General features: G+C 43.1%; 1 protein-coding gene across 3 annotated transcripts; it reads left to right on the top strand.

Moving 5' to 3' along the window:
- The first annotated feature begins 652 nt into the window (after positions 1-652).
- Positions 653-3,874, top strand: LOC3289901 (uncharacterized). 3 transcript variants are annotated; one of them, XR_009764657.1, is made up of 7 exons: positions 653-901; positions 971-1,220; positions 1,876-1,955; positions 2,088-2,367; positions 2,424-2,802; positions 2,870-3,050; positions 3,127-3,874. XR_009764657.1 is itself a non-coding variant. In XM_061642745.1 (6 exons), exons 1-4 carry the CDS (start codon positions 851-853, stop codon positions 2,142-2,144), a joined length of 438 nt encoding a protein of 145 aa, XP_061498729.1. In that variant the 5' UTR covers positions 658-850; the 3' UTR covers positions 2,145-2,802; positions 2,870-3,050; positions 3,127-3,874. The 3 variants fall into 3 exon arrangements, 2 of the variants coding, with proteins under 2 accessions (XP_558492.3, XP_061498729.1); XM_061642745.1 differs by having other exon boundaries at positions 658-901; positions 2,088-2,802; XM_558492.3 differs by lacking the exons at positions 2,088-2,367; positions 2,424-2,802 and having other exon boundaries at positions 657-901; positions 2,847-3,050.
- Positions 3,875-11,990: the final 8,116 nt, after the last annotated feature.

The raw sequence follows: 11,990 nt of genomic DNA, 5'->3' as shown, positions 1-11,990 counted from the left end.
ATAAAACAATGCGCATTAGAATTTGGCAAGAAAAACAAAAAGGAAGTTCAGCTGTTTCTCGTCTGTGTCAGTGTAGTAAGCGAATCATTATAGAGATGGCGCTAGTGTTTAACGTATTTTCATTTGAAATAAGGAGACAACTTTTGAATCTCATTTTGTTTGAAGTGTCACGTCGGTTTGTCGGTGGTTTTAGGGCGGTCATCTGTGAATCGGTAGGCATATACAAAATCGGTAGGAATACAGATACAGTGGAGTACCGATTATTCGGGCTCTTCGGGACTCGCACGGATAGTCGAATAACACGGATAATGAGTCAAAGTATTTATTTTATCACAAATTCCTGGTTTGTTTTAGAAATTTTTATTATATTTCAGTAAAACCAAGCCAGTTTTATAAACTTCATATTTTTTCAATGAGAATATTTAAAATGTGCCATGAATTATAGCGTATTTTGTTATGAGAAAATGCTCTGGTAACCGTTATTTCAAATATCCTCCTCAGCACTCAATGTCATATATGTATTGAACTGTCATTTTTCAACAGCACGGATAAACGGACAACCGGATAAAAGGTACCCGGATAAACGGCGCTCCACTGTAATTCGGTATTTCTGGTCACTCTGTCTGCAGTATACAAATATCAACAATAGAGTTGCTGCTGTCATTCTGCCCAACTGTTTCCCCATTTCTGAAGCGACTGTATTTCTCGGTAAACAGATGCAGCTCTTTTGCTGGTTAGTCGCAAAAAAGTTATTGTTTTCGGGCCAATTACGTTGAAACCTGTTCAATAATTCGCTACTGTGACAATCGGTGGTTCATATTTATGCTAGAGTTTTCCTGCTCCAGACACAATGGAAAAGATTCGAACCAAACGTGCAGCAGATTCTGAACACGGTAAAGCGGTAAGTTCTTTTCAAATGCATTGGAAGATCTCGTTTATCCATACGCTTTATATTCATTATCTTTTCCAGTATCCTGTTGGGGTGAAGATAGTAATAAAAGAAGAACCGCTAGACGACGACATCTTGCATGGTCATACACAAGTACTGCGTGAAGAATGTATGGTAGAAAGTCAAACCGGCGACGGTACTTCGGACAACAGCGATGTTCAAGATCCATTATTAAATCTTGCGCCCCAAACGGATGTCAAGATGGAAAACTTGGGTGCCCTAGGAAACGGTATTGGAGTGGCAGAAGAAATCGCTAATGTTGCTGGTTCAAGTAAGTTTGAATAAGTGTTTTTTTATTGTGTTAATAAGTAAGTTTGAATAAGTCAACAGTAGCATACATTTTACAAATGAAACCCGCCTTAGAACGAAATCTTAAATTCACCTTCAATTCTACTTTTTTTTTTGCTATGGATTGTCTCTTTTTGCCACGTTCAGCTCTATGGTAGTCCTAAATCACAGCCGGCGTCGGGTCCAAGTCAATCCGATAGTCAATAGTCTTTTGCTGGGGCAAACAAGTATCGTTGGGAATAACTATACTTCAACCACATGCATAGCAGCGGTGCGCAGGTGGAAGAAATGTGTTCTCAGAAATTTAGTCGATGACTTAAATCTCTTCGCACACACAAACATATTTATATACAGCAAACATGTTTACATTATAGCAAAAAAGCTCTGTTTTGCTTCATGTATATTTAGTTGAAATTCTACTATTTGGGTTGGTGACGCTGGAGGAACGGCTAGTTGATTAAAATCAGAGTCTCTATAAACGTGTAGTAGTTTAGAAAGAGTAACGATCGTCCTGTTAATGTCCAGTTAAGGGAATATCGATCTCGGTTCCTCTATAATACTGTCCTAGCGCTGAACATGTTATTCATGAATGTCCATAAAATATTCTAAATGTGTACGTTTTTATTTTACACCCGCAGGTGCAACAAAGAGAAAGCATAGTGATGCAAACGAATTACAAGACGATATTGGTACTGCGAAGACTAATCCTCATGAAAACGTAAGTACGTTGGTTAGTAAATGTGTTAAAATGGGAACAAAACTTGAGGGAAATAAGTATGTTTTCTTTTTTTGATTACCGTGTGAAGTATATTAAAACATGATTTTTCGGTACAATTTTCATTATTCAAAGCTATACTTCGCTCGCGAAATGTTTATCAACAGCTGTCACATCTGTGGTAGGAAATAGTGGAACTCAGCACGAAATCGGCAGACAGGCAAAAGATATTCTACTTATCAGTACCGTGGAAGCTGAAAACAGTATTTGCATTAAAATAATGTTTCACTTCGTGGATATGATTTTCAATATGCCTCAATTTACATTGAGATTCACCGAACTTTGTATCTTGTTGAAAATCATGTTGAAGAACAGTTATTGTGATGCAAATACTTATGCTTACAGTATTTTCATGGTAATTTTTTAATATGAACAGCTTTGTTAATCACTCTTATAATGTTTTTCTATCAGTATTCGCATCACAATATTTTTTTCAGTTCTTCAACATAATTTTCAACACGACACAAAGAACTGCCAAACTCCTGCATCCAGATTGTAGTGTGTTGAAAATCAGGTAGAAGAACTGACGAATATCGATGCACAATGCTGTTCCCATTGGAAAGTGACTCGGAAAACTCTGTATAACTTTCCGTTTGGCTCACATATGAAAATCGATGTAGGATTGTTCTCAAACGGAAAGATAGAAATTTGCATTAATTGATCCAAACGGAGACAAAATTGCTCCAACTACTTTACGCCAACTTCCTGCAACGACAAACAAAATCATCATTTTTGTGCCCATTTATTTTGTGAATGTGTGAACTTGGTGAATAAATTTAAGTAAAAAAATGTAAGTATTTAATGAATGCTTATTATTAAACATCAATTTCTTAGGGATGTAACATTTGTCCTAGCAGGGAACTGTGGGATGCAAGAACCACCAAAGTTCAGTACAAAAAGATGATAGATATAATGGAAACTGCACCCGACATCGCTCGTGCGCTATCCAGAGGAAGCCAAACCCAATTTTGGGAGGAACTAACCACCCAACTTAACGCACTGGGACCCCCAGTTAAAACCGTTGGAACGTGGAAACGGGTAATTTACGAGATACCCTGATTTGGAAAATAGTATCATGTTTTTGATGTATCATTCTCATCCTTCCACTTTTCAGGTATGGTTTGATTACAAGTGTGCTGTAAAGAAAAAGTTACTCGATAATAAAAATGCGTTAGCAGCAACAGGGTATGGTAGACGATTCGGCACTAAAACATTGAATGAATTGGAAGAACGCGTTGCCACTATCAGCAACTTAAGATCCATCGTGGTAGGAAATGGTAGACCTCGGTATGAAATCGACAGACAGATAAAAGATAATCAATTAATCTGTAACATGATAGCAGGAAACAAGAACATCACTAGTGAGGACAGTTCTGAATATGAAAAGGATGACGATTCACTACCCACAAGCTTAATAACTAGTCGTAAACGCAAATACACTGACATTGTGGTAGGACATAGTTTAACTCAGTACGAAATCGGCAGACAGGCAAAAGATACTCAGCGTATCAGTAACGTGGAAGCTGAAAACAGTAACATTACCAGCGAGGACAATTCTGAACACGAAAAGGATGGAACTCCTGCTGTACACATTTCACGACCTACAAGATTAAAAAGAAGCCGTAAACGTAAAAATACTGAAGCGGTTTTACAGCAAAATAAGGAGATGCTAGTCATGATGAAAAGATTTGTAGAAATTCAAGAGAAATCCTTCAAGTTACAAGAAAAGACGAATGACCTTCTTGCCGAATGTACTAAACAGCTTACAGTCTGCAACAATCTATTGGCAAAACAAACCAATATGTCAACCAATCCTTAAAGAAAAAACTGCACAAAATATATAAGCTAATGAGCAACAATTATTCAGTAGTATTTATTTGTTCAATTTATAAACTTTCGCAACTAATAGTGGAACAGGCGGTTGCCGAGATACACTGTTAATCGGGACCGAAAACGACTGCAAAATACAGCGTATCTCAAATTTCCGCAGAAGTCGAACTGCATGGTTTTTATTTCACTAACTTTCGTGTTTTTTGCTTGACGTGATAAACTTTAGACAATAACTCTATTGTTGGATATAATTCGGACTCTTGTTCAGGCGTATTCTATTCTGAACATGAATCGAGTTGAGACGAGAAAATGACCTCCAAAGTGAATTTTTCCATACAAATGAATTCACAAAATTCTTCAACTCGACGACTCGAGACGACTTGATTATGAGTATAGAATACGCCTGTATATTTCAATTTTGAACCTTCTTGAAAGAATTATGAAAATTTGGTTTAACTAGTTAATTTGGCCAGGTTACAGGGCTACGCAACTAAATTTAAAAGATCCCCTTTACTGTAAAGAGTACACTGAAATCAATAGTCTCTAAACTGAAATAAAAGTAAGTAGGGGAAGGTAGGTAAAGACGAACACGTTAAGGGAAATGGTAAAAATCTAAGGATATATAAGTGCAACGACCATGAAAATGTGCATACATTATCTTACACTCATGTTTTATCAGAAAAACTTCTAAGTTTCCATCAATTTTTGCGTTTTTTCATGAACGAAAACATGATTTTTTTCGTGCAGTTTTGAAATGTTCGGGTAAGACGGACACCTGATATGGGAAACATGGACACCATGAAGGGTAAGATGGACACCTATTTTTATGTTCTTTCGATCGCAGAGGTGGTCGAATAAAACTCACGCGTTACTAATAAATTTACTAACGTATATATTCAACTTCACTTGGTTACAATTTGGTGTTGGCTTCGAGCACGCTTCCTTGCTGACCGCTAGTTCTTCAGTGCGCGCTGGTGTTTGGCGGTCAACGTCCGTGACCGCGCAACCGATGACCCCCGGATCGATCACACGCATACATTGACGGATGACGCTTTGCTGTCATCCGTGAGTTACCGCCGTGAATGAGTCCGGGCCAGGTTAGCGCACAACATCTCCCCCTTTTAATTACAGACGATACCCCTCGAGCCTACGCGGAAGTCTTCTAAGCCTAGAAGACCGGCGTGGCGACCGTATCGGCTGCTGGCGTTTTGTAGTAGCGAACGGGATTGGGCGTGGAGATGGTTGTGTGGGTGACGCGCTAGTTTGATGGTCCGTCAAGGGAACAGAACTCGATTCCGCTACCGCGCTGTCCGTCAGCAGATCAAACGGCAAATGATCTATGTCCACGTCCTCGCTGGAAGCCCCCACGGCCGAATCACGTTTTCGCAGCTGGTTCACATGGCGCCTGTGAACCCGTTGATTGTTCGTCTGCACCTCGAACATAACGCTGCCCAACTCTCGTATGATTTGCGCCGGAACCCACTTCCATGAATTCCGCGCATAGAACTTGGCGTAGACGAGGTCACCGCGCTGAAATCGTCTATCCAAGTTGGCCGGTTCTGCTTGCGCTGCAGGTGGAGGTTTCAGCAATTCCAACGCTGTTCGCATTTTTCTGCCTAGCATGGCTTCAGCTGGCGACTGCATGTCCGGCAAAATAGCGTTGGGAGTTGACCGGTAGCTCGCCAGAAAAACGTCAAGCGCTTCGTCCTGCGTTGTTCCCCCTTCCTGGATCTTCCTCATCGACCGCTTGAAGGTGTCAACAAAGCGCTCCGCCTGCCCATTCGATTGCGGATGGAATGGCGCAGTTGTGACGTGCTGTATACCGCGACTACTGCAATACTCCGAAAACTCAGCACTGACAAATTGTGGCCCGTTGTCGCTCACCATCGTTTCCGGGTATCCAAATCTCGCAAAGATTGACCTCAGTATCGCGATCGTTGCTGCTGATGTGGTATTTCGCGTTCGTATCACCTCTGGCCACTTGGTAAACGCGTCTACCACGATCAGAAAATAGTCACCATCGATTGGCCCAGCGAAATCGATGTGAATACGTTCCCAAGGTTTCTGTGTCGCTGGCCAGGGTACAGGTTTTTCGCGAGGTGAAGTTTTTGCCGCTATCGCACAAGCATGGCATCCCTTTACGTGCTCCGTTATGTCCTTATCAACGGATGGCCAGTACACGTAACTCCGGGCCTTCGACTTCATTCGCTGGATACCGGGGTGCCCTTCATGTAGTTGCTTCAAACAACGCTGCTGCAGCTTGCTAGGGATCACCACTCTTTCCCCAAACAAAATGCAACCACGCACCGTGGCTAGGGCTTCGCTTCTGTGGTAAAAGCAAGCCAGCTCTGCAGCATACGCGACATTTTGGGGCCACCCTTCCATGATGTATCCGTAAACCTTCTTCAGGACAGGGTCGGACTCCGTGGCCTTCGCAACGTCTCTAAAATTGAGTGGAAATATATTAATACAGTATGATGCTATGGAACTTACATCATTTTCCAACTCAGCGCTTGCGATTATGTATTCCGGATCCGGTTTTGCGTGCTCGTGTATCAGCCTTGAGAGCACGTCCGCATTGCCAAACTTATCGGTTTGCACGTACTCGATGGTAAAATCATACATCAGCAATGGCAATGCAAACCGCTGCAACCTATTTGCCGTGTACACTGGTATACCCTTATGTGACCCGAAAATCCGCAACAAGGGTCGATGATCGGTTTGCAGTCGGAAGTGGCGCCCAAACAGCATCTTATGAAACTTTTTCACAGCAAATATAATCGCCAAACCTTCGCGGTCAATTTGGCTGTAATTTGCTTCAGCCTTCGTAAGGGCTCTCGATGCGTGCTGAACAACCTTCAGCGAGCCATCCGCGTACCTGTGGCTTATGGTCGCGCCTAGTCCAACCGACGATGCATCGGCAGAGACCACTATCTCTGCATTCGGGTCGTAGTGCGTCAGCAGCAAGTCGGATGCTAACAGGTCTTTGAACCTGTTAAAAGCATTTGCGCACTCCCGTGTCCAAACAAATTTGGTGTCATTTTTGAGCAATGCATCCAGCGGGTATCGCAATTCTCGCATCTTTGGTACAAATTTGCCGTAATAATTCACAGCACCCAGAAAGGATCGAACCTCACTAACGTTCGTCGGTGCTGGCAACTTCAGGATCGCATCTATTTTCGCTGGGTTTGGTCTGAGACCCTGTCTGTCGATAACAAAACCCAGGTACTCTATCCTTGGCATTTTAAACGAACACTTTTCCGCTCGAATTGTAAATCCGTACTCCTTTATGCGCCGGAAAAGGTTGAGCAAATTCTCATCGTGCTCGCGTTCTGTTTTGCCTCCAACAACTACATCATCCATGTACCCAGATGTACATTTTAGGCCGGAGAGCATTGCATCGATGAGTTGCTGGAACGCGGCTGGAGCAATTTTAATGCCAGGTGGCAGACGGTTGTAATGGTACAATCCGCGATGCGTGTTAATCGTCAGGAGTGGACGATATTCCTCTTTAATTTGTACCTGCAAGAATGCATCCGTTAGATCAATTTTTGAAAAATACTTGCATTGTGCCAGTTTTGCAAAAATATCCTCTGGGAGTGGGAGTGGATATTCGTACGATTGAAGAGCTGCATTCAACCCAGTTGAATAATCTCCACAAATCCGCACGCTGCCGTTCTGCTTCCTCACCACCACAATTGGGGCCGCCCAGTCCGAATAATCCACCGGAGTAATCACCCCTAGATCCTCTAAGCGATCGAGCTCCTTGTCCACCGTTGCTCGCATCGCGTACGCTACCGGGCGCTTAGGACAAAACACAGAACGGTGATTTGGCTTGAGCTGAATCTGTACATTCGCCTTGGTGCACAATCCGTTGCCTTTAAACAATGCAGGGAATCGGCTCTCCCATTTCACTCCCTCTGCTTCCACCTTGTTGCAAAACTGGTCCATGGGGACGGCACCGAGCTCGAACGTTGCTATCATATCGGCCCCCAAAAGATGCAAGGCCGAGTCCATAACGCGTATAACAGCAGACCGCGTTCTGTCACCGATCGTTATCTGTGCCTCGAATTCACCATCCAATTCAAGGCGGGACCCAGATGCTGTTTTTGCGTGGACTGTTACCGGCTTCAGTGTTGGCTTACCCAGCTGCTGCCACGTTTCTCGTCCGATTACTGTAATATCCGATCCAGTGTCAAGCTGCAGGCGGACCCTGTTACTGTTGATGAAAATGTTAACAAATTTTCTAGCTTGCTGGACATTACAAACATTGACCGTCACCGTACGCATGTCCACCGACGTGCGTTTTTTTTTCTTGTACTTCCCCTTTTTGTTGCCTCTTTTCTGCTGGTTGCAAAAACCTTCTCGGTGACCGGTTACGTTACAATCGCGACACTTGTGCAGAGCATATGAGCACTCACTTGCCCAATGAGCCTCACCACATAACCAACACGGCCCAGGTGGTTTGTTTACATTATCACTGTTCCTCGTATGCTGGTACTGCTTCCTTTGTTTCCACTTGCTCGCCTGCTGTTGTGCATTGCTTCTACTTCTTAGTGCTAGGATTTGCTCCTCCGCCTGAGTAGCGATCATGGCGCTATCCACCTTCAAGCTGGAGATTCGCTCACACTCAGCGGAGAGCTGCTCTAGCGTGACGTAGGTTCTCTCCTCGATACGAGAGAGAAGTCTCGTGCGCACGTCCGCATCAGCATCATCCTTTAAGCCGCACACTAATATCAGGCATTTGAACTGCTCCTCGCTCATTGCGGACAGCTGAAAGTTGACGCAGGAGCGGTTCACGCGGCAAACAAACGACACGAAATCCTCCGTACGAGATTTCGTTAGCTGCAAACACTTGTAGCGCTTACTCACAAGCGTTTCAGCTCTCCCAAAAAGGGCCTTCAGCTTTTTCACCGTTTCATCGAACGGTATCTCCCGAGGAACGCTGGGCAGGATGAAACTAGCGTAGCGTGCGTGCTCCGCAGGGCCTAACTTGCGCACCAGTAAGCGCACCTTTGCTGCATCGTCGAGGCGGGAGGCATCCTGTGCGAACAGGTCCTCGTAGCGCGCGAACCACGTATCGAAAGTTATTTCGGATTCCGCCTCGTACCGGAACTCGGTGATGCTACCCGACAACGCATCAATAATCAACTCCGGATTACTGGGGGCAATGACCTGCGTCGGGAAGGCCTGGCTTTGCTGGTTTGTAACTTGTGACTGCTGCAATACTTGCGTGATTAGTTGCTGTTGTTGCTGCATCTGTTGCTGCACCTGCTGCTGCTGCTGCTGCATCTGCTGTTGCATTAACTGCATCATCTGCATCAGCATCGCAGAATCGGGTGACTGCGCCGGCACTGATGATGACGCAGCAAAATGCTGTAGCGATGGCTGCCCCGCTGCATTCTGCGATGGCAGATTCACCGTTGGCACAACATTCTCGTTCGCGGGTGGAAAAATTTGCTGTCCCGTAGCAAAACCAGTCGAACGCAGCAAGGATGATCTTCGCTGCTCTCCTTCCATGGGGAAATCCGATGCACCGTTTTCGCTGGTGCTCATCCTTCTGCGTTTTGCTCGCGGGCGCGTAATTTTTCGAAAAGCACAACTTCACTCACAGTCGAAATGCAATGAAAAAAAAATCCTTTTTTTTTTTTTTTACTCGTCGCCACTTTTATGTTCTTTCGATCGCAGAGGCGGTCGAATAAAACTCACGCGTTACTAATAAATTTACTAACGTATATATTCAACTTCACTTGGTTACAATTTGGTGTTGGCTTCGAGCACGCTTCCTTGCTGACCGCTAGTTCTTCAGTGCGCGCTGGTGTTTGGCGGTCAACGTCCGTGACCGCGCAACCGATGACCCCCGGATCGATCACACGCATACATTGACGGATGACGCTTTGCTGTCATCCGTGAGTTACCGCCGTGAATGAGTCCGGGCCAGGTTAGCTCACAACACCTATAGAAAACGTTGGAAATTGAAGTCTTTTACAGTATTTTTACAAATTCTATCGCTTTTCACGTCCTGGTACGTTTATAACCCAATTCTTTGCCAATTGCAACGACGATTCATTCAGCCGTGAATTTTGGAATTGTAAGCACCGCTTCTAATAGCACGTAGAATGCAGAATCTAAGGCATCTTTTTAATATCGGGCACTAACAGTGGACGTTGCACCAGCTTACAGAACAACAATTTGAAACTTCGCATTAGAAAATAATTCCGCGGAAAGTGCGCGACCACAGCATATTTGAGGGACTTGTTAATGGGTCCAGCCATTTCTTACATTGAAGATTGAACTTTTTGAAACCCATTCTGTAAACCCATAGAATCTCTCATCTATTCCTGAACGATTTGATATCAGTACTTCATCTTTTTTTTATTAAAGTTGTCCAAGTCGTGACAAAATATTGGATTTCGTGAAGAACCTCATCAGCGTCGAGCGAGTAATATCATAACGCATGACTGCTATTTTGACCGGAGTTTCATTTCTCGCTTATTTATTACTTTTTCTAGTTGTGTAATGGTTTATATCTTCAAAATACCTTTATTTAAGGTGTTTGAAGAAATATATTCATCACCAATTGATTTAAGAAGTAAAATAACTCAACAAATTCGGTGTCGATCTTTCCCTATGACAAAGTGTCCGTCTTTCCCGCGTTGGTGTCAGGATGTTTAAACCAACAAAATACAAGTTTTTTTTAATACTTTCATCATCGTTCTTTCGCCAGTTTTTTGCTTAACAATCATGACAAATCGTTCATGTAATAAAACTTTCTAAAATATAAACAATGCAAGTTACAGAGCATAAGACCCGCAGTAATCAAATTAGATCCACAAAGGAGCGCATGATTGAAAATTTGTTTTGTTCGTTGAACCATTTTCGCATATATTACACGAAAAATGTTCTCGAATGTGTTGTTTTACCTTCAGTTTGGATTCTACATTGTTGAGTTACTCGAAAATTACCTTTTTCATGCACCGTGCGGCTACATGAGGTGAAATATACAGCGAAATGAACTATTTGACAGGCGAAATATCTGACGGATAAAGCATCACAGCAACCAGCTGATGTGCAATGTAAACAAATAACGTGCACAAAATCGTAACTAAATCCATTGAATAACTTCAATATCCAGTACTTCGTCAATTTTGAGTCAACAGTTCACAATTTTTTTCTAATTAAGGAATGTTCTGCTTAAGAAGATATTATTTTTAAGTGAATTTCGAAAGCGGATATTGTGTCTTCCCCAGCCCTTTAGCTGTACCTGTCAGATATTTCGCCTGTCAAATAGTTCATTTCGCTGTATATTTCACCTCATGTAGCCACGCGGTGAGACGTGTCCATCTTACCCGCAGTGTCCGTCTTTACCTACTTAACCTGTGGTGGATTGCTTATAGCAATATCTTAGTTGTAATCAACTAGCCATTGGTTACAGCGACCGTGGTTACACTGAATATCGAATAAATGTAGTTAGTCTTAGTTCACTCTTAGAACGGTGTACATCGTCTTTCAATCGCTCCCACATTGGTGACCCCGCCGTGATCTCCGGATTGTTATTAGTTCTCCTAACTCGAAAATTCGTGAACGAACATGTGTACCGAAAACGTTTCTAACGAAGAAACTCCCCTGCTACTGCAGCCGTTTCGGTTAAACTACCGGAATTCTGGAAGAACGATCCATTGTTGTGGTTTTCGCAAGCTGAAATTCAGTTTTTGTTGGCCGGCGTTCATAAGGATGAAACAAAATTTTATCATATTGTCGCTAAACTCGAACAATCCGTGCTTTGTCATATCGCTGATTATGTAAAACAGCCTCCTGCGACAGAAAAATATGAAGCCGTTAAGCAACGCCTCATCTCTCGATTCGAGCTCACGGAACAAGCCAAAATGGATCAGCTACTTGGATCGTACGATTTTGGAGACCTTCGTCCTACGCATCTTTTAACGAAGATGCAAGAACTTGCTGCCGAATTGAATGTGAATGATTCCTTGTTAAAAAGGCCATTTTTGCCAAAACTTTCAGCTAATATACGAGCAATACTTAGCATGCATGATGGAAGTCTTTCGAAGCTGGCGGAGATGGCAGATAAAATGATAGAAATGGTTCCTCAAACATCGGTCATCCATGCTTCTGTGCAAAAAGATACGA

The sequence above is a fragment of the Anopheles gambiae genome, chromosome 2, assembly GCF_943734735.2.
Source record: "Anopheles gambiae chromosome 2, idAnoGambNW_F1_1, whole genome shotgun sequence".
Classification (NCBI taxonomy): Eukaryota; Metazoa; Arthropoda; class Insecta; order Diptera; family Culicidae; genus Anopheles; species Anopheles gambiae.
Note: the sequence above shows the minus strand (reverse complement) of the source record. Positions and strands in the feature narration are given on the sequence as shown.